Consider the following 21925-nt stretch of genomic DNA (forward strand, 5'->3'; position numbering starts at 1 on the left):
TACGGGGCCGCGGTGGATCCGGCCGAGATGCAAACCACCAAGAAGCGAGATCTCCGAACGAGAAAAACTCCTTCGGGGCCGCGATTGAGACCAAGAAAGTCAGCTTCAAGGAAGATGACCCTAGCAAGCAAGTCTCGATCGGAGCCAACATGGACCCCAAATAGGAAAGCGCGCTCGTCGAGTGCCTCCGCGCTAACATGGATATCTTCGCATGGCAACCTTCGACATGTCCGGAGTACCTAGGGAACTCGCCGAGCACTACCTCAACATAAATCCGGGGGCTAAACCGGTGAAGCAAGCTATGCGACGCTTTGGAGATAAGAAGCGCCGCGCCATAGGAATGGAACTAGCAAAGTTACTAGAAGCAGGTTTTGTAATAGAAGTTATCCACACCGATGGGGTCGCGAATCCCGTCCTTGTACCCAAAAAGAACAACTGAAATACTAAGAATGTGCATCGATTACTGCGGCTTGAACAAACATTGCCCGAAGGATCCGTTTCCCCTGCCGCGCATTGACCAAGTCATTGATTCGACGGCGGGGCGGAGACTTCTGTGTTTTCTTGATGCGTATTCCGGGTATCATCGGATCCGGATCAAGGAATCCGACCAAAGGCGACTTCATTCATTACCCCGTTTGGCACTTACTTGCTATGTTACTATGCCTTTTGGTTTGAAAAACGCAGGTGCCACCTACCAACGTACGATGCGGCGATGCTCGAAGGACCAAATCGGCCGGAACGTGCACGCCTACGTCGACGACATCGCGGTCATGACCCGGAAAGGATCCGACTTGATCGGCGACCTCACAAAAACCTTTGAGAATCTCCGTCGGTACAAGATGATGTTGAATCCGCTCGAAGTGCGTCTTTGGCGTGCCAGTCGGAAAACTCCTTGGCTTCATAGTCTCTCACAGAGGCATTGAGGTTAACCCGGAAAAAATCAAGGCAATCCTGTGTATCAAACGGCCAACTTGTCTCAAAGATGTGCAACGACTAGCTGGTTGTGTCGCAGCAATCAGTAGGTTTGTTAGCCGTCTTGGCGAGAAGGCGCTACCTGCGTACAAGTTGCTGAAGAAAACAGACAAATTTGTCTGGGACGACGCAGCTGACGCAGCTCTTCGAGGGTTGAAGGAAATACTTACCTCCCCACCTATCCTGGCAGCCCCGGCAGAGTCAGAGCCAATGCTCCTTTATCTGGCGGCTACCAACAAAGTCATCAGCCTCGTCATCGTGGTGGAGCGAAAGGAAGAAGGTCATGAATATGACGTCCAAAGACCTGTCTACTACATAAGCGAGAGTGCTGACGGAGTCAAAACAAAGATACCCTCACTTTCGGAAGCTAGCTTATGGAGTTTTCCTAGGCAGCCGGAAGCTGAGACACTACTTCCAAGAACACCCGATAACGAGTTGTGAGCAAAGCTCCGCTCGTCAACAATTCTCAACAACGGCGACGCAACAGGACGGACAGCTAAATGGGGCATTGAATTATCCGCCTTCGACATCGCCTACAAGCCAAGGACTGCGGTCAAATCCCAAGTTTTGGCAGATTTCGTTGCAGATTGGACAGAAGCTCCGGATGAAAGTCTGGAGCCGGAACCAGAAACATGGGTCATGCACTTCGACGGATCCAAGCAGCATCAAGGCTCAGGAGCCGAGTCACCACGAAGTCCCCTACCGGAGAAGAAGCTGCAGTATGTTACTGCAGATCCACTTCGAAGCTACAAATAACATGGCGGAATACGAGGCTCTACTACACGGACTGCGCATCGCTAAGGAAATAGGGATCAAGCACATCATTTGTTGCGGAGATTCCGACACAGTGGCACGGCAAGTAGCCGGAACACGGAACGCCGAGAAATTCCGTCATGGCGGCCTACGGAGATGAAGTTGACGAGATCGCCAAGAGCTTCCTCGGATACGAAGTCAAGTACGTCGGAAGAGACGACAATACGGCGGCGAGACATGCTATCCAAGCTCGGATCCGGCGAGAAAGCCAATTCCGCTCGGAATTTACCTAGAGCATCTCCGGATACCCTCGGTGAAGGGCGCTAACCCGGAAAACCCAGAAGTGGCAGTGTCTCCGGCTAAAGGGGTATTGGCTACCATTCCGGCTTGGACACAGCCTTTCCTGGACTACCTCATCGATCAGAAGTTGCCGGAGGACGAGGTCCTCGCACGCCAGATCATCAGACGAGCACGATCCTACACAATTGTCGATGGACAGCTCTACAAACGAAGCGCAACAGGGGTGTTTCTCAAATGCGTCTCCAATCAAGATGGCATTGAAATCCTCAGAGAGATCCACGCAGGGGACTGCGGGCATCATGCCGCTCCCAGGTCACTCGTTGCAAAAGCTTTTCGGCTAGGCTTTTATTGGCTCACGGCTAAAGAAGATGCTTGAAAAAATAGTCAAGACCTGCCGAGGTTGTCGGTGACTACGCTACTCAACCAAACGCTCCAGCCCAAGAGCTGAAGACCATACCTATCACCTGGCCATTTGCGGTGCGGGGGCTCGATATGGTTGGTAAGTTAAAAAGATCATCTCCTGGTGGTTGTGAATACCTCCTGGTCGTTGTTGACAAGTTCAGCAAGTGGATCGAGGCCAAGCCAGTGAGAAAAGCCGACGGTGCTACGGCACTAAAATTTGTCATCAGCCTCGTAATGAGATTCGGCATCCCACACAGCATAATCACAGATAATGGCACAAACTTCGCTCAGGGAGAATTGAAGGATTACTGTGAGACAATGGGGATTCGATTGGACCTTGCATCTGTGGCTCACCTACAATCCAATGGTCAAGTCGAAAGAGCTAACGGTCTAATATTATCAGGAATCAAGCCACGCCTTGAAGAACCGCTGCGACGAGCAGCTGGAGCTTGGGCCGACGAACTAGACGCTGTCTTGTGGAGTTTGCGAACTACCCCTAACAGGTCAACGGGGTTTACCCCTTTCTTCCTGGTATACGGATCCGAAGCCGTGATTCCCTCCGACATCATCCACGATTCACCGCGAGTTTCCGCCTATAATGAAGAAACAGTCGACGAGGCCGGACGGCTATCCGTGGACCCGATCGAAGAAGCTCGGAACCTAGCTGACCAGCGCTCCACCATCTACCGGCGAAGCTCCGACGCTATCACAGTCGTCGAGTTCGGAAACGCTCCTTCATGGCCGGAGACCTGGTCCTCCGCCTTCGACAGGTGAAAGACCATAAGCTGCAATCTCCATGGGAAGGACCCTTTGTCGTTAGCAAAGTGCTTCATAACGGATCGTACTACCTTGTCGATTTCCGCGAGCTGAGGGATAGACCTGCTAGCTGGCGCCGGAAACGCAAGCGTGAGGATCCGGATGACATCTACGATGAAACGAGATCGCCCTTGGAATATAGCACGGCTACGTCCTTTCTACACTTAGCATATTTTTCCGAGTTACAAACTCGTAATAGTTATACATGATCAATGAAATAAAGCTTATGGTTCACTCTTTGAGTCTTTTACCTCCTTTACTTGTTCATTTTAGATCGTGTATGTTTTTTCCGACTAAAACCGCAGAGCTGGATGTTTTCCGCCTAGGCGTGTATAAAAGTTGTGATTTCTAAAATCGTCCTTTAGGACGTAAGTTTAAGTTTTCAGATTAAGTTGTTATCTGTTGCGAACTCGTGGATTCCTAGTAGCGATTTCCGGCACCTATGCTTGGGGGCTTGTTTCCGCGGTTATGGACGGATTGCCATTGGGCTTCGTCGCCGCTGGCGAGCATCTCCGGCTAAGGTTTTCCGGCTCGTGGAAGGTCAAGCGGGCAAGCCGGAAAATAACGAGATCAGCACTTGCTTTCCGACATAAAACGAAACATGCACATAACATTAAACGGATAGCAGGATAAGTGTTTCCGCCCCATGCATAATCGTTTCGTTCCTAGCTACTTAAGAATTTAAAGTCTTATTACAAACCCTCGCTGGGGCCAAAATGATGCAACTTGTTTCATTGTTTCAAACAGGAACTCTACTCGGAGTCCTCCTCTTCAGGCTGCTGGTAGCTGGAGCCGTCGTCACTGTCACCAGATCCGGCTCGAGTCGTTTCCGGAGTTTCCTCCGGAATGCTCGCTCTCTGGACCCGGATCCTTCCCCATAAAACTCTGGCTCGCTTGCTCCTTCCTCTGCATCGGAAAAACCTTCGGGCAGGTTGTGCTTGTTGTACCAGAACGAGTGATCCACTCGCCTGACAAACAGCTCTTCATAGCCTTCAGTTTCCGCGAGAAGGGCGCTCATGTCGGAACTCTCGGGGGCTCCGCGTGCAACTTGCGCCAGGTTGAGTGAGGGGAAGAAAGCCTTGCAGGTGGCCAGGACCAAGGAGGCGGCTCCGCGCGCTGAAGATTTCTGCCAGTCCTTGATGAACTCCTGCACCTGTCCATAAGATTGGTCACCGTATCGATGACTGAGGTTTTGGCCTTCTTTAGCGACAGAGCCGTGGCGATTCCGCGACAGGCTCCAAACAGCGCATCAATTGAGTTCCGTGCTTCCTCGTATGCCTCCGTCCTCGTCAGGTTTGAATCTTTTGTCCACTCAAAGCCAAGACTTGCTGTGGAAGAAAGAGGTTCAGTTCCGTCAGAGAAAACATGCAAGATGGTCGGAGCAACGACGCGGAAAAATGCTTACGGAAGATAAGCTTGTCAATGGCTTCCGCCTCCGTTTCCAGGGCTTTGTTCTTGGCAATTGTGGAGATCACGCGGCCTTGGCTTTTCTCCAGCTTGTCGATCAGCTCCGCCTGCTCACGGGCATGCTTCTCGGAGAGCTCCTTCTTCGCCTTAGTCTCTTTGCTCGAGGATTCTTTCATGAAGTTTCTGAGGGACTCGTTCTCCGCCTCAAGCACCTTGACCTTGGCGGATAGCTCATCAAGCGAGGAATGCTTGGCAGTTTCTTCTGAAAGCAGAGAACATATTATGCACCCTGAACGACTGTCAGCACCAAAAAGTGAAGATCCGGAACTCGTACCTTGAAGTCGGGTCTCAAGCTGCTGGATAGCCTTTCGGCTATTTTCCGCATGTTCGCGCAGTCCCTCGATCTCCTTGATTTGCTCCGGCACGTGAATGCGCAAATCTTCGTGCGTTTCCGCGTGGACCGAGAAGCGACAGAGAGTTAGTCGGATATTAAAATCTGGGGGGCTGGCGAAGAGTTCAAAGATTTGGATAAAAATTTCAAATTTCCGCCTAACAGTACACTTTGAGAAAGCATCGGCTTATACATGTTACACGGAACTATATCACCCAATGCTTGGGGGCTAGTGTTACCTGCCGCACTTCCTTGTGCTTGGCGAAAAATTCCTTCAGGCTATCCTCCAGTTCCGCGAGATAACCCACCTCCTCCTCCGGTTTCCCCCATACCTTGTTCGAGCATGGCGGAAACTTCCGCGTGACGCTCCGCGAGGGTAAGTTTTTGGAGGGACGGAGTTGGCTCGAGGCTGACGCGGGTCGCATTGGTAACTTGGAGGAGCTTGGCCTTTTGCTCTTGCTCCTCATCAGTAGGTCCCGCGAAAGCGGAACTTGGTTGATCTGGTGGAGGAATGGGTGAGGAGGTCTTCTGGGCGGAGTCGCCATGATGGGCAGGGTCTTCCGGAAGGTCATCAAGGTCAATGATGTCTTTCGGATCCGGCTTGCTGGCAGATGAAGCTTTAGGCGGAACTTCCACCTCAGGAGTGATAGGGAATGAAGCCGGAGATGGTTTGGCCTTCTTCTTGATGACCCTTGGGGCCTTGGGAGGCTGGCTTCCGGAACTTCAGGAAAAGCATACAAATATAAGAGCAAGTGTTAAAACCGGAACTTGGATCTCGGAAAGAAGACGCTTACCCGGAAGGCTTGAAAAAGTGCTTGGATGGCAGGCTGCCCCTTGTTGCTTGGTATTAATCGGCGCGAGGCGCTTCTTTCCGCCTCGGCTTTCCGAGTAGCCGCGATGCTGAGTGTTTCGCGGGGGCGTTTCGCTTGGGGGCTGGAAGGGGCTGGCCTTTTCCTCTTCGCGAGGCGGCTGGCTTCGGGAGCTTCCGCCTCCGATGCGGCTTACGGATCCGGGTTACCGGTGGATGGGACTCGGAGGAGATTTCCGAGTTCATTCTCCCCAAGCGCTTCGAGCTAATGCAAATATAAACACTTAGACAAAGTTTGAAGAAAAACAATAAACCAAGTCCAGATGCCGTACCGCGGTTCCGGATCCCTCCGTGTGGATGTCTTTGTTGCATACGTGAACATGGAGTTCACGTGGGATTTTAAGGAGGAGCCGGATCCTCTTATCAATAGCGTCGGCGGACAGATTATCTTTTGTGGCGTGCATTGGATCATCGCGCCTCGTGTATTCAAACATCGGGCGGTCCCTCGTGTTGGAGCGGCTGGATCCGCTTGGTAAACCGGAGAGGGTTAAATCCTTCCCTCGTGAGCCCCTCCTCCGTGAGCTTGCAGATCCGCCTAACTGCGCGGTTTAGCTGAGGCGAGTCGGAGAGGTGGGGGCACTGTGTCCATGCCGGAGTTTCATTGGCGGGGCTGTTCTTGAATGTTGGAAGTATCTTGTCGCTCGCCGGGTCGGAGACGTCCTTCAGGTAGAAGAAACCTCCGGACCAATACCTCGCGGATTCATGGCGATCGGTGTGGGGGTAGACGCGACCCGGGCGGAGGAGGAAAGTGATGGATCCGCAAGTTGGCAGCTCGGAAGTTTGGCGGATCTTCTCTTTTTTGACAGTAAAGAAATATTGGAACAGGGGAAGCTCTGGAGTTACCCGGAGGTGGCCCTCGCAGAGAGCGACCTGGTTGCTGATGGCGAGCACGCTATTCGGAGATATGTTGTGGGGTTGGAGTCCATACGTCTTCAGAATCTCCCGGAAGAAATCCGAAGGCGGGAATGAAAATCCACGCTCCACCAGTGCCTTCGTCGGCACCATCTCGTCGTCCCTTGGAGCCGGAGCTGGTTCATCCGGGACCGACCTCCGGCTTCCGGGTTGCGAGGAAGCCTTCCGACTCGAGATTCTTCAATTCCATCTCGGTGGTGGTGCGGGGCCACCACTTCCCCTTAGCTTCGGAGTCGCGTTTCCGAGCTTTTGATTTTTTGGCAGCCTCTTCGTTTGTCTGCTCCGACTGGCCCGCCCCGGAGGTTTTCTCCGGGTGAGCGGAGGTTCCCTCAGTCTCCTTGCCGGAATCCTTTGAAGGATCCAGCCTGACGGGAACAAATGGAGGAGGGGCGGAGGAGATTGGCGTCGCCATTATCGGTTCCGAGTTTGGAGGCGGAGTCGTTGAAGACATCTGAAGAAAAAGGTTGGCGGAAACTTTCCTTAGTCGGATCCCACTTCGTCTTCCCCAAGTTCATCCCTACCAACTACGACGCGAAGTTTGAGCTCGAGGACGTACCGAAATGGCGCGTGCGGTGGTCCGAGTCGCCGGCGGGAAGTTTTCTGCGCGGTGGTTCGCCGGAGTTAAGAACACGAAGAACACTGCGGCGGAGGGCTCGCTCCGGCGATGTTCCGGCGATTTTCCGGCGGGTTCCGGCGCGGCGGAGGAAAGGCTCAACGGGCGGCGCTCGGAAGAGAGGTGAGAAGGGGGTGAATGAGGGGTAAAGGGGTCGACGGCTGGTATTTATAGGCTGAGGGGATGAGATTCGTGTTCCGCATCCTGTGGTCGGAACGCAAGCGTCGCGCCGTTGGATGTGTGACACGTGTCCCAAACCCTAGCAGTAAAAATGGCTAGAGATAAGTTACCGCGCGAATCGCGCAAAAATGGCGCCAGAATTGGCGGAACCGTTTGAGTCTTTTAAGATTCCGGGTAATTGCGTGAAGATAAGTTGGCTCTCGTTCGCGAGCAGGGAGTAACCCGGAAATATTCTTTGAAATGTCGATGGATGAAGTCCCGCAGGATGAGAGCATTTTCCGGCTGTAAGTTGGAAAAGGAAGAAAATGCAAAGTTGGAGCTCTTCAAGTTTCTCCGCGTTGCCGAGGATGCCGGAAATCTAAGGAACAAGCATGGCGGAAACTGCAGGCGAAACTCGGAGAACTCTGGGGGCTACTGTTGTGGGTATACTTCATAGGTGTACCATCGACAGTGCCTAGATCCGGCAAGCCCGGGTGGCCCACAGACGGTGATGAGGCATGTGGCCCATCGGGCGGCCCGATTGTTGTTGATCATGAAGGAAGAAGTCCAGCCCGGGATCGAGCGGGCCGGATCCGTACCGACATAGGAGTAACCCGGATCCATGGAGGCCCATGAGGAACTCGGATCCAGGACGACGTGTATGGAAGGCGGATCCGTGACGTGCACGGCAAGATATTGTACCGTAGTTAGGCTATCTGTAATCCGGCTAGGACTCTCCATGTAAACCCTAGATCCGTGCGCCTTTATAAGCCGGATCCCGGGAGCCCTAGAGGCACAACCACAACTCATTGTAACAACGCGAAAGCGCCCGGATAATTCCGGACAAGCAGCGGTAGGCCCCGTCATCGTGCAGGTGTTCCGAAGCTGGGTAACTCGCGTACCACCGTCCCGTGTGCACTCCGCCCTATGGCCCCTACTTCTTCTCCCCCTCGTGAGGATCCCTCCTCCGAGGTACCGTCGATTAGGCAACGACACCGACAGTCCGCGCCAGCAAATCTGCGCTCCGGATCCTGAACGCCACAGTTCCAGCTGTGCCGCAGTATGTCAGGTGGTCGGAAACTCCGTGTACGTTTGATAGGTCGGATCACCCCACCATCATTCCGAAAGAGTGCTACGCCTTGGTTGTAAGTCCCCGCATCGACGGGTATGATTTCTCCAAGTGCCTCATGGACGGCGGAGCCAGCTTGAATATCATGTACTTGGAGACTGTGGAGAGAATGCAGCTTACCAAGGAACAGATCAAGCACTGCAACACCGAGTTCCACGGCGTGGTTCCGGGTAAGAAAGCAAACTCCCTGGGCAGCATCAGACTTCCCGTGGCCTTCGACGATGTTAATAATTTCCGCGAAGAGATGATCACGTTTGAGGTCCTGGCCTTCAAGAGCTCCTACCACGTCATCTTCGGCAGGCCCACCTACCACAAGTTTCACGCAAGAGCGTGCTACATCTACAACAAGCTCAAGATTTCGGGCCCCAATGTTATGATCACCATATCCGGAGACTACAAGAAAGCTCACGAGTGCGAGTTAGGCGAAGCCGCCTTCGCAGAATCTGTGATATCTGGAGAGGAGCTGCAAGGCTACAGAGCCGTGGTGGATCCAAAAGAGATGCATACCACCAAGAAGAAGATCTCTTAACAGAAAACTTCGTTCAAGGCCGCGATAGACACCAACATGATCAACCTCAAGGCAGGAGATAGCTCTAAGCAGGTGTCGTTCGGAGCCAGCATGGACCCCAAATAGGAAGACGCGCTCGTCGAGTTCCTCCGCGCTAACATGGACATCTTCGCATGGCAACCTTCTGACATGTCTGGAGTACCAAGGGAACTCGCCGAGCACTACCTCAACATCAACCCGGGAGCTAAACCGGTGAAGCAAGCTATGCGGCGCTTTGGAGATAAGAAGCACCGCGCCATAGGGATGGAATTAGCAAAGTTACTAGAGGCAAGTTTTGTAGTAGAAGTTATCCATACTGATTGGGTCGCAAACCCCGTCCTTGTAGCCAAAAAGAATTCTCAAATACTAAGAATGTGCATCGATTACTCCGGCTTGAACAAGCATTGTCCGAAGGATCCGTTCCCCTTGCCGCGCATTGACCAAGTCATTGATTCGACGGCGGGGCGGAACTTATGTGTTTTTTCTTGACGCATATTCCGGGTATCACCAGATCCGGATGAAGAAGTCCGACCAAAAGGCGACCTCGTTCATCACTCCGTTCAACACTTACTGTTATGTCACCATGCCTTTCGGTTTGAAAAATGCAGGTGCCACCTACCAGCGTACGATGCAGCGGTGCTTGAAGGACCAGATTGGCTGGAACGTACACGCTTACGTCAACGACATCGCGGTCATGACCCGGAAATGATCCGACTTGATCAGCAATGGCAAGGGCCAAAGAGGTGGAGTTGAAGGCGAAGAAAGTTGAGCTGAAACGGCAAACCGAGGACAACCTGATCATGAACGCCGACTTGACCATCATGAGCGAGGCCAAGAGAGCTTGGTTCGAGAAAAGGCAGAAGGAGATCCTAGAGCGCCCAAATTGAGTTGACAATCTCAATTTGTAAATTTTTATATTCTTTCAAACTATGGCATTTTTTTTTTCTTCATCATGGTACATTTTATTTGATATTATTTTATGCTATTTGATATTATTCTATATTTATTAGATATTATTTTATATTTTTAGATTTTATTTATAAGTATGTGTTGCCAAATGGCCTGTTTCCCAAAGAAATGCGCCAAATGGGCAAATGAGTAGCCGCTGCGTTGGGCTCAGCGTACGACCCAAATAAACAACCGGACGCGAGGCGCTGTCCGTGTGTCCGCTGCGTTTGGATCGTCGGGTTGAAGATGTTATGACATTGTTGCACACATGAGTGTAATTGATCGGCCCACGAACGTGGCTCATGAAAGCTACTAGTTTCTCTGGCAGGCGGGAGGCGATCCCTATTCTCCGTTTACTGCGGAAGCGATCTGGCGCTCCGCGCAACCCCGCTTTGTATGGGCCTGGCCCATAAACTTTTCATAGTAGCTTCACTGACTGTTTGAGCGTCTTTTAGTCAGAATCTGGCCCGACCTGTAGTTCTCGTCTCGCTTGTTCCTAGAAAAACAGTGAATATCTCTGAGATGGTTTCTAGTGAAGCTGCGTGCCTGCTTTCTTTTTCGAAACAGCTTACTACATCACAGCACTATTTTTGTAGTAGACGTTACCAAACACTGTTTCCAAATTCTAATATATATTTCGTAATTTCTCTGAAGTACCGATGCGTACTACAGGCCCAGCACTGATTGTATGAATGATGGATAGTTGGAATGCCAAAAAATAGCATCTTTAGTACTTCAAATTTTTGGGGTTGATTCTTACAAAATGATGAACGGCGAACCATTGTACCTGCGATAGCGAATCCCACGGATAAATGTTTAACGAGGGAAAGCATTCAACTTTCATAAATGTTCTTACTTTTCTAATTTTGTTTTCGAGTAAACAAATGTTTATCTCAACAAATGTTATGTCTAAATAAATGCTAAAGGTGGAAAATCTTTTCATAAATGTTTACTGATGAAAATAATTTTTCAAAATTTAGAAATGTTCAACCATGGAAATTGTTCTTTTTCATAAATGTTCAAGCCGGAAATCTGTTCAAAGTGAAACTCGGTTCAAGTATGTTTAAGGCGGAAATCCGTTCAGGTGGATTTTCCCGTTCAAGTAACATAAATGTTTAGATCGTTCAACTCTTTTATAATTTTTAAGCAAAAAATCCGATGAAGGTGAAATCAGTTGAAGGCGGATCTCCAGTCAAGATGGAACGCTAAAGGCGGAAATCCGTTCCAAGTGGAATCCATTGAAGGTGGAAACCGTTCATGGAGGGAAACAGTTCAAAATTCAAAAAAATGTTTTGAGGATGGAAAAATGCATTTTTTTAAATACAGAAATGTTCAAGGATGGAAATTGTTCTTTTATCATAAATGTTCAAGGTGGAATTCCCGTACAAGTAAAACAAATGTTTAAATCGTTCACCTCTTTTTATAAAATTTCAAGGCGAAAAATCCGTTCAATGGTGGAAAACCGTTCATGAAGTTTAAGGTTGATTTTTTTTTTCAAAATTTGGTTCAAGGGAGAAATCCGTCCAAGGTGGAATTCTGTTCAAGTACCTGTTAAATGTTTAAGGCCAAAATCGTTCATGGAGGGAAATGGTTCATATATGTATAAGGTTCAAAACATTTTTTTCAAAATTCAGAAAATGTTCAACCATGGATTTTATTCTTTTTACAAATGTTCAAGGTGGAAATGTGTTCAAGATGGAATTCGGTTCAAGTACATTCAAGGCAGAAATCCGTTCAAGGTGGGTTTCCCGGTCAAGTAACATAATTGTTTAAACCGTTCAACTCTGTTATAAATGTTCAAGGCGAAAATTGTTAAAGGCGGAATCCGTTAAAGGCGGGAATCCGTTCAGGTGGAAACCGTTCATGGAGGGAAACCATTCATAAATTCTTAGAGGTGGAAAACCGTTCAAGGCAGAAATCCGTTCAAGGTGGAATTCCGTTCAAGTATGTTCAAGGCGGAAATCCGTTCAAGTAACATAAATGTTTAAACCATTCAACTTTTAATAAAGTATCAAGGAGAAACTCCGTTAAAGGTGGAATCCGTTCAAGGCGGCAAATCCTTTCAAGGTGGAATCCGTTCAAGGCAAAAATCGTTCATGGAGGGAAACCGATCATATATATTTAAGGTTCAAAAATGATGTTCTGATTTATGTTCAAGGCGAAAAATTGTTGAAGGTGGAATCAGTTCAATGCGGAAATCCGTTCAAGATGGAACTATGTTCAAGTACGCTAAAGGGAGAAATCCGTTCAAGGTGGAATTCCCGTTCAAGGAACATAAATGTTTAAACCATTCACCCCTTTTTATAAATTTTCAAGGCAAAAAATCCGTTCATGGTGTAAAACTATTCATAAATGTTTAAGGTTCAAAACATTTTTTCAACATTCAGAAATTTTTAACCATGGAACATGTTCTTTTCCATAAATGTTCAAGGCGGAAATCCGTTCAAGGTGGGATTCAGTTCAAGTACCTATTAAATGTTCAAGGCGAAAATCGTTCATTGACGGAAACCATTCATAAATGTATAAGGTTCAAAACAGTTGTTTTCAATATAAAAATATGTTCAACCATGGAATTTTTGTTCTTTTTCATAAACTTTCAAGGCGAAAATCGTTCATGGATGGAAACCATTCATGTCTGTTTAAGGTTCAAAACATTTTTCAAAATTCAGAAATGTTCAACCATGGATTTAATTCTTTTTAAAAATGTTCAAGGCGAAAATCTGTTCAAGGTGGAATTCGGTTGAAGTACGTTCAAGGCAAAAATACGTTCAAGGTGGATTTCCCAGTCAAGTAACATAATTGTTTAAACCATTCAAATCTTTTATAGATGTTCAAGGCGAAATTCGTTAAAGGTGGAATCCGTTCAAGATGGAAACCCATTGAACATGGAATCCATTCAAGGTGGAAACCGTTTATGGAGGGAAACCGTTCATAAGTGCTTACGGGTGGAAAACCGGTCAAGACCGAAATCCATTCAAGGTGGAGCTTTGTTCAATTACGTTCAAGGCGGTAATTCGTTTAACTAACATAAATGTTTAAACCGTTCAACTTTTAATACATTCTCAAAGCCATAATCCGTTAAAGGTGGACTCCATGGAAGGCGGCAAATCTGTTCAAGGCGAAAATTGTTGACGGAGGGAAACCGAAGATATATGTTTAAGGTTCAAAAATGATGTTTAGATTTATGTTCAAGGCGAAAATCGATTGAAGAAGGTGCAATCAGTTCAAGGCGAAAAAGGTAAGCTCCTAGTTATGCACTCTATTACTTGTAATGCCTCATGAAGTTAAAACTTTTACTTTGTTGTATAAATGCATGCTTTACATTAAATTTTAATTTTTTCTTATCCACATAATCATATTCCGAAAATGGAGTGCTGATGCTTGCCAGAAGACTACAGCAACTAAAAATTTCTTATGTCCAAGGCAGCACTTTGTAATATGTTTTTTTTTTCAAAGTGTTTGTTACAGGCTTTTGTAATCTCTCTGAAGTTGTACTCTGAAGTTGCTGAATGTTTAACACTAGTTTCATTTGCACTTTGAAAAATCATGCGGGGAGCCTGTTTTATACTGTTATAAATGGTGAAGCATGTATGTACTTTTTTATACTGCACAAAATATTTCTACTTCGCGTGTTTGAATACAGATAACGAAATGAGAAAAGTTAAGTCATGAAAACATGGTCACGTTGTATCGTGTGGGGGAGCAAAATCGGGAGACACCGTTTCACAGTTGTAAACACACCGTACGGAAGCAGGTACTACACATTAGCAACGCTAAAATGGGCCGAGCCCATCAAACCCGATCGCTCGAAAAAAGGTATGCGGAGCCACTCGTCCGCTCCGCTTCAAGCGGTCAATAGGCGCTCCCCAGGCGGGGGCCGGCCTCGAACTTAATGAAGCGTTGCTCAACTCGTGACTTGTCTGTCATCCTGAACCAGCCCATCACCAGCTGCAGGCAGCAGGCCACTGTTCGTCAGGAATGCATTGCGGTGAATTTAACGGCCACAATTTGCACGTTTTCTTTGGACCAGGCGCCTTTCACCTTTTCCTCCCGCTCCAATGGCTCCATCATCGATCCAAGCAAGCCAGAACTTTATAAACATGGGTCCCAGGCTCTTGTCTACCACGGGCCCCACCAGCCAGTCTCCAATAAAGCGTGACGACCGTTTAGCAGGTAGAGGACCACCTCCCGGAAAGCTCCAGCTGAGCTGCGCTTCAGCTCGCAGGCAGACAAATTAATGGAGTCTGGCTAGAGGGTACAGGAAAGTACCGTACTCCAGCATTTTCTTGGTGGCGAGCGATATGAGCACCTTTTTTTTTTAACAAGAGCGGGTCTAGAAGACACCAGATGATTTCATTAAACATGTGACAGTACAAATTACATAGAAGTCTTTTTGCATCACTCGCACAAAAAAACAGAAATTTGAAGAAAGGGTTTCCACATTTGCAAATAATACCCTAGCACAAATGAAGAACAAGCAATCAAGTGATTGGATGCCTCCGCCACCAATCGCCGGTGATCTCAAGGCGCAGCCGCCGAGATCAGAGAGCTGAGCGCTCGATAGCCCTGTCCCGACGAAGAATCCTTGCCGCCGCTTGTTGAGCTGTCTCCGGGGACGAACCACTTGGAGATAGCACCCCGTCGAGCTCCGAGACAAGGATCCAAGCAAGGCCTCCATGGTGGAGGTTGAGGTTGGGCCACCCTGTCGGCCAAAGATCACGACGGCGACGCCGTCGTGTTGTCCGCTCGAAGGAGAGAAGAAACGGTATACCTTGCTACTCCACGGCAGTGCTCCCCCTCGCCATCATGGTCGGTCAGGAGCTCTTCCTCTTCATAGCCAGAGAGAACAGATCATGGCACCACCCTTTTATTGATGCAGGCGGTGGCGCAACTTCCAAGGCCATGCTCCAACCGGAGGAGCAGTAGCAGGGCAAGCAGCAGCTCTAGAACAACACGGATCTGGCAGTGGAGATCCATGGTTCCGCCTACTCTACTGGGCAAACGCCCAAACTCCGGCATAAGCCGAAAAACAACAAGAAAACATATAGTAGAAAGCCTGACGTAGTCCAGCTCCGGCCAGCTACTCCGACGGAGAGGCCGTCGGCGGCCCGATCAAAGAGACCCGACCCTCAAGGTTACTGTAGATGGTCAAGAGCGGTGGAGCGGTGACCTGATATGAGTACCTAGGTAGCCAAGCATCATCGCAAGAAATTATCCAATACGATAAGTTTATAGAAAATGATCAAATCAAGCTATTCATGTTGGTTGAAGGCCGATCTCATCTTCAGCTTCACTTCATCACTTGTTGATGACCAAATGGAACATTTTCTACTTCTTCCGATCCATAATAAATATTAGGGTTTTAATTTAAATTAAATTCTGACTTTTATTATGGATCAAACGGAGTACTAGCTTAATCTGTATCGGAAACAATGTATACGGACACAACAGATACCAAACTTTGGTTTAAAGGCGTGCCCGTATTGTTTTTAGCACCTTGTGTTGATTTTGGACCTCTACTCCATTACTGCCCTACTCTGTTTTGGTTTTGCAATTTGATTGGCTACTTTTTTGTCTTTCTATTCGGTGTTGATTTTGAATTTGATGGGTTACTATTCTCATAGCTATACTCTGTTTGATTTTGAGATCGAGTATTTCAAAAAGTTAAGTCCTTATTATGCAGCCAAAGTAGTAACATGCAAGTCTTTCTTTTTGTTGCGTAGAAATAATATGCAAGTCCTATATTCCTAGAAAATTTCAATTTTACCCATGTAGTTGTGATATTATGGAGAGAGACGACATATTAGGTAAACTTTGAAAATAATTGTGATGTTGTCATATCTTTTACACCATTCTATCCATTTCTCCATACAGAAAAAGATGGATCAACCTTTTTGGACGGCCTGACATCTAATTGGGCACTTAATTTGGATATCTATATTGCATGAGAAACAAGTCTAGAATGATCACATATGAAAAAAGTAAAAATATGCGGGAAAAGGGAAGAAATGGTCTTATGAGTAGTATGCTAATACTATGTTTTTGTCCCTCACAAACAAGACCAAATCAAGACTTACTTTGGCATGTGTTATATTGACATTTTACGAACAAATTAGATTATTTGTTAACTTATCATACAATGTTTTTTTTGGCAACCAATTATACGTTCAAAAACTACAAGCTATTTAAAGCACGAGTTATTCGATTTACTTCTGATTTCTCCATCCAATGGTCAGGAGATGTTATACTTTCCTATCATAACTCTGGTTGCGTATATATATTTTAATTCTCTCAAATATCACTGGAGTGGTATATGTTGAACCCACAAATTTTAGATGCCATTTACACCTATATTGGTGCACATGGAATTTCCTGTAGTTTTATCAAAATGCAAAAGGAGAAAATAATTACAAGTGCCGGCTGAACGAAACAGCTACATGCCGGCACAAGCTGTACAGCAACGTGCCGGCGAGCTCGAAGAGAACAATCAAAAAATAAAATAAAACGGTGAGCTCCCCAGAGTAGAAAGCCCAAGAAGTCCAAAGCCATGGATCTCGTCTCCTCTGTCTCCTAGCCAAGACCCAAGAACGACTCCCCCCACCACATTGCCGTAGCTAGTATGCTCGCCGGAGGGATCGCGCGGCGGCTCTGAGGTAGCAGCAGCAGCAGAAACAATGGCGGCGGCAGCAGAGTCGGACAACGGCAGCGAGGCGGGCCCCACCGGGGAGTCGGCGGTGTTAGCTTCGCCGCTGAAAGCAAGGGCGAGGGCGCCGGAGTCGCAGGCCGGCGCCTCGGCGGCGACGGCGTCGGAGTCTGAGGAGGCGAGGGTCGACGATGGCAACATCCAAGAGGCAGAGTCGTCGCTCCGCGAGGGCCTCTCCCTCAACTACGAGGTATGGAGCCGTTGCCTCTAGTTTCTGTTCTCTGTTTTCCTTTTTGCCTGATCTGGGAGGTTGATTTTGGCCTGTTTGGGCGGAATGGGATGTCAAGATCAGACAATTTTGGGCTCCCAGTTGTCTCTATGTGATATCTTTTGCTGTATTTTGGGGGAAAAGATCGGGATCTTTGCGCGGAGATTGTAGTGCCTACATGGACCGACGGTTCTTCGTGCGAGAGATAGCATTGTTTTCACAAAGGTTGGGGCCCATTTTGATTCGGTCAACTGGGCAAAATTTTAGCTCAGAATGATTAATTTCTCCTCGGAATTTTTGCTCACAATGATAAATTTCGGCTCGGAATAAATCCTTTGGAGGAGATGTAGGATGCTAGGATGCTATCTTGTGGAAATGATTCCCCATGTTTGGACGATTCGTATTGATGATTTTTCTTCAGAATAAATCTGAATTTCAGTATAGAATGCAGAACTGAAAGAATGTGAAATAACTCGAGGATAAATGTGGAAGACTATCTTGCTTTTAGATGTTGTAGCGGTACGATCATGGATTGGTCAGTGCGTGATATGTTATCGAGTGAATTTGGGAGCTAGTCAATCGACATTTGTGGACTCTTGTTTGGTGTTCTTAGGATGGAATGGTACAAGTTTGGGCAATTTCACAACCAGTTCGCATGATTAACACAATGGCAAACGGATGCATTTTTTTTCATTCTCATTGTCTAGTTCAGTTGGGCAGCTATTTGATGTTGTTTAGTCTTTGTTGTGGTAAAAACTAGTATTTTGTTTCCTTTGCTTATCTATACATCGCAACAAATGATATTGCACTGTTTAGTCTGTAAACATCAAAAATCTTGGAGTTTCTTACTTAATTACCTGCAACAGATTAAGTTAGAGATGCTTGTTTGTAGCTTTGATAATACAATCTTCATGAATTGTTTGTACGGCACCATCAGGGAGCGAACCTAGAGAAAAATGAACCAGTGTCCTCCTGTAGATCATCTGCAAATTTGAATTTAAAGTTGGGGTTTCACTCACTGTAAAAACATGTAATACATCAAAGGAAATGGGTTTGGACCTAGTGTCCTGTTTGCATCCTGTTGGATGAACCTAGGTACGGCGCTGTATAATGGGTCATAGTTTATGCGAAGAGTCTGGGAGTTCAGGACCTCTAATTAAATTTAAACAAGTATAAGCTATTTTTTATTATGATTAATGGATATTGAATTCAAATGTGCACAAATTTTGTTTGTGCTTGACTAGCTGAATCCTCCTAATTTATGATTGATGATTGTCTGGTAGCAAAAAGAATGCTCAGCAGCTCTTGTAATTTATTGCTGCTAACTGTGTATTTCATGTATTTTCTTTTAAAATCAGGAAGCGAGAGCTCTCCTCGGGAGGCTGGAATATCAGAGAGGAAATGTAGAAGCTGCTCTTCGAGTATTTGATGGGATAGACCTTCAAGCTGCTATTCAACGTTTCCAGCCATCGCTTTCAGAAAAACCATCTTCAAAGCGGAATAACAAACTACGGTCAGATTCATCTAATTCAGGATCACAGCATGCAGCTAGCCTTGTTCTTGAAGCCATTTACTTGAAGGCGATGTCTCTTCAAAAGTTGGGCAAAGCAACGGGTACGAATTGCAAAGTTTCACTCTGGCCATTTTGTTATACTTGTTGTGACACCATGAATTCATTTACTTGCAGAGGCTGCTCAACAGTGTAAGAGTGTCCTTGATGCTGTTGAAAGTATTTTCCAACGTGGCATCCCTGATGTCATGGTTGAACAAAAGCTGCAGGAAACTGTCAGTAAATCTGTTGAGCTTCTCCCAGAACTTTGGAAGCAAGCTGGGGCTTATCAAGAAGCACTTGCTTCTTACCGGCGTGCTCTTCTTAGTCAATGGAATCTCGATGACGAATGCTGCACAAGGATTCAGAAGAGATTTTCTGTTTTTTTGTTATATGGTGGTGTTGAGGCAAGCCCCCCAAGCTTGGCTTCACAAACTGAAGGTTCGTTTGTTCCTAAGAATAATTTGGAAGAGGCGATCCTTCTGCTCATGATACTATTGAAGAAGTGGTACCTTGGAAAGACTCACTGGGATCCCTCGGTGATGGAGCATCTTACATTTGCATTGTCACTCTGTGGCCAGACAACTGTTCTTGCCAAGCATCTCGAAGAGGTTTTACCTGGAATATACCCTCGAACTGAGAGATGGTATAGTCTAGCCCTTTGTTACTCTGCAGCTTCTGATAATGAAGCTGCACTAAATTTGCTAAAGAAGTATTTAAATAAGAATGAGAGTCCCAACGACATAAATGCTCTGCTTTTAGCTGCTAAGATATGCAGTTCAGACTATTATCTTGCTTCTGAGGGTGTGGAGTATGCAAAGAGAGCAATCACTGAGGATGAATCATTGGATGGGCATTTAAAGAGTGCTGCACTCCATTTCTTGGGGCTTTGTCTGGTTAATAAGTCTAAAATTGCTTCTTCGGATCATCAAAGATCTCTCTTGCAGGCTGAGGCTTTGAAATCACTTAGTGATGCATTTTCTCTTGATCCCCACAACCCAGATTTAATATTTGACATGGGGGTTGCGTATGCTGAGCAACGAAACATGCATGCTGCCCTGAAATGTGCAAAGCAGTTCATTGACACAACTGGTGGATCGGTTTCTAAAGGCTGGAGGTTGTTATCTTTGGTTCTTTCTGCACAGCAGAGGTATTCAGAAGCAGAAGTGGTGACTGATGCTGCATTAGATGAAACTGCAAAATGGGAACAAGGGCCACTACTTAGAATAAGGGCTAAACTGAAAGCAGCCCAATCACTGCCCATGGAAGCAGTTGAAGCATACCGTACTCTTCTTGCTCTTGTTCAGGCACAAAGCAAGGCTTATGGATCTGTAAAAAATGGCACAGAGGTTTGTCTTTTCAAAAAAATGACTTGTTAAATTCCGTGAAGATTAAAAGAAAGTGGAGATTGCTTGAAAATGTTTATTTGCTAGTAAAAGAGGGTAAAAATATTACTCTAAATATGCAACCATCATCCTTTCTAGTTAGTTTGTAGTGTGATTGGGTCCTGACACTGAACAATGTTGCTCCATAGCAATATCCTTCAAACTGCTTCCTTGTGTGTATTGGCTGCTGAAACAAACTACCACTATGTTTTTCATCAATGCAACCTGTTGTTTTTGTTATCTCATTCTTTGTGAAAATTGTTTCAGGAAAGGGATAATAAAGTGAGTGAGTTTGAAGTTTGGCAAGGTCTTGCCAACTTGTATGCTAGTCTTTCGTACTGGAGAGATGCCGAAATATGTTTGCAGAAAGCTAAAGCTCTGAAAACATATTCTGCCACAACACTTCATGCAGAAGGTGCGGAAACCTTGGTCTCCAATTCATGCCTTGTGAGCCATATCTCTTGTTATTGGTAAAATATAAATTCATCCTTTAAATAAAAGAGTATGAAACTCGTCATGTGCTTTGTGCCTTCAGAGTTTATTTTACCAATATCTCTTGTTATATTTGGTAAAATATAAATTCATCCTTTAAATAAAAGAGTATGAAACTCATCCTGTTATTTGTGCCTTCAGAGTTTATTGTCATGCATGTAATCTATAAGATTTGCGGATTGTCAAGTTAATAAAAAACAAGTAGTATTCCTGTCAAAGAATAAAAGCAAGTAGAGTTGGTTCACTTTTTTTTCCCTTAATTTTCACATTCTAGGCTGGCAGTTGGTACACTAAAAAGTTTGATAATATCCCTAGTTTTCTTCTGTCAAATATCCTGTTACCATCATGATTCGTTCCTTTCATTCCAGGTGACATGCATGAGATCCAAGCGCAAACGCAGCATGCGCTGGGTGCATACTTGAACGCACTATCAACAGAGGTAGATCATGTTCCATCCAAGGTATCCATTGGTGCTCTCCTTTCGAAGCAAGGGCCCAAGTATCTCCCCGTGGCGAGGAGCTTCCTCTCGGATGCCCTAAGGCTTGAGCCTACAAATCGGGCTGCTTGGTTCTACCTAGGGCAGGTCCACAAGCACGACGGGAGGCTAGCTGACGCTGCTGATTGCTTCCAAGCAGCCTCAATGCTTGAGGAGTCAGACCCAGTAGAAAGTCTACGGCCGCTCTGATGGCCGTCTGGAACAACCTGAGGTTTATTCCTTTTTGACGGCAAATTTTCATGTTCCAACTTCACCTTTTTTGGGGTACATAGCTGGGCAGAAGCTGGGGGCCAGGCACATGTATTTTGAATATCTAGGAGCCACTGTGTGTCACGCTGTTGTTGAGAAATGTTGTAATTGGTTGCTAAGTGGTGTATAAGTTGCTCGCCTGATTGTGTTTGGTAGGGCAGAAAGTAAATTCATCGACGTCGCCCATTACTGTAAAAGTTTATAATGAGTCGCCTGTTGGGCAGTAATTGTTGATGCTCTTCATACATAACTTAGTACTAATGTGGTTTCAGCCATTGTTCTAGCAGCGCAGTTTTGAGTGGCATAATCCTGGTTAAACTGGAACAACAGTTTATTGCCACATGCTTATAACTAGAACCTAATGCAAAAAATGCATTGACACTTAATTTGCCAATCTTTCCTGAAAACACCCAATGAACAGAAAGGAAAAAAAAAACGCAAGTAATAGCAGTTTCTTTCAGCCATTGATGCCGATTTGAAAGCTGATTGTGTTTGCTTTGCCAGCGAATTGTTCATAACTAACATCTATGATTCGTGTGAACAGAACCAGCGCCTCGTCAGAATTTTTGCGCCTGACTATTCTAGCAAGGTGGAAGCTGCGAAATACTAGACGCGCAGCAGATGGC

General features: G+C 46.5%; 1 protein-coding gene across 1 annotated transcript; it reads left to right on the top strand.

Moving 5' to 3' along the window:
* Positions 1-16891: 16891 nt before the first annotated feature.
* LOC124699412 (protein NPG1-like) lies at positions 16892-21239 on the top strand. Its single transcript, XM_047231721.1, has 5 exons — positions 16892-17110; positions 18487-18742; positions 18816-20026; positions 20330-20477; positions 20923-21239. Exons 1-5 carry the CDS (start codon positions 16892-16894, stop codon positions 21237-21239), a joined length of 2151 nt encoding a protein of 716 aa, XP_047087677.1.
* Positions 21240-21925: the final 686 nt, after the last annotated feature.

This window comes from Lolium rigidum, chromosome 3, assembly GCF_022539505.1.
Source record: "Lolium rigidum isolate FL_2022 chromosome 3, APGP_CSIRO_Lrig_0.1, whole genome shotgun sequence".
Taxonomy (NCBI): Eukaryota; Viridiplantae; Streptophyta; class Magnoliopsida; order Poales; family Poaceae; genus Lolium; species Lolium rigidum.

Coding starts and splice junctions, on each gene's coding strand:
- LOC124699412 (XM_047231721.1), top strand. CDS start 16,892: ATGGCGGCGGCAGCAGAGTCGGACAACGGCAGCGAGGCGGGCCCCACC. Junction 20,027..20,329: donor CTGTAAAAAATGGCACAGAG/GTTTGTCTTTTC, acceptor AAATTGTTTCAG/GAAAGGGATAATAAAGTGAG. Junction 20,478..20,922: donor CACAACACTTCATGCAGAAG/GTGCGGAAACCT, acceptor CTTTCATTCCAG/GTGACATGCATGAGATCCAA.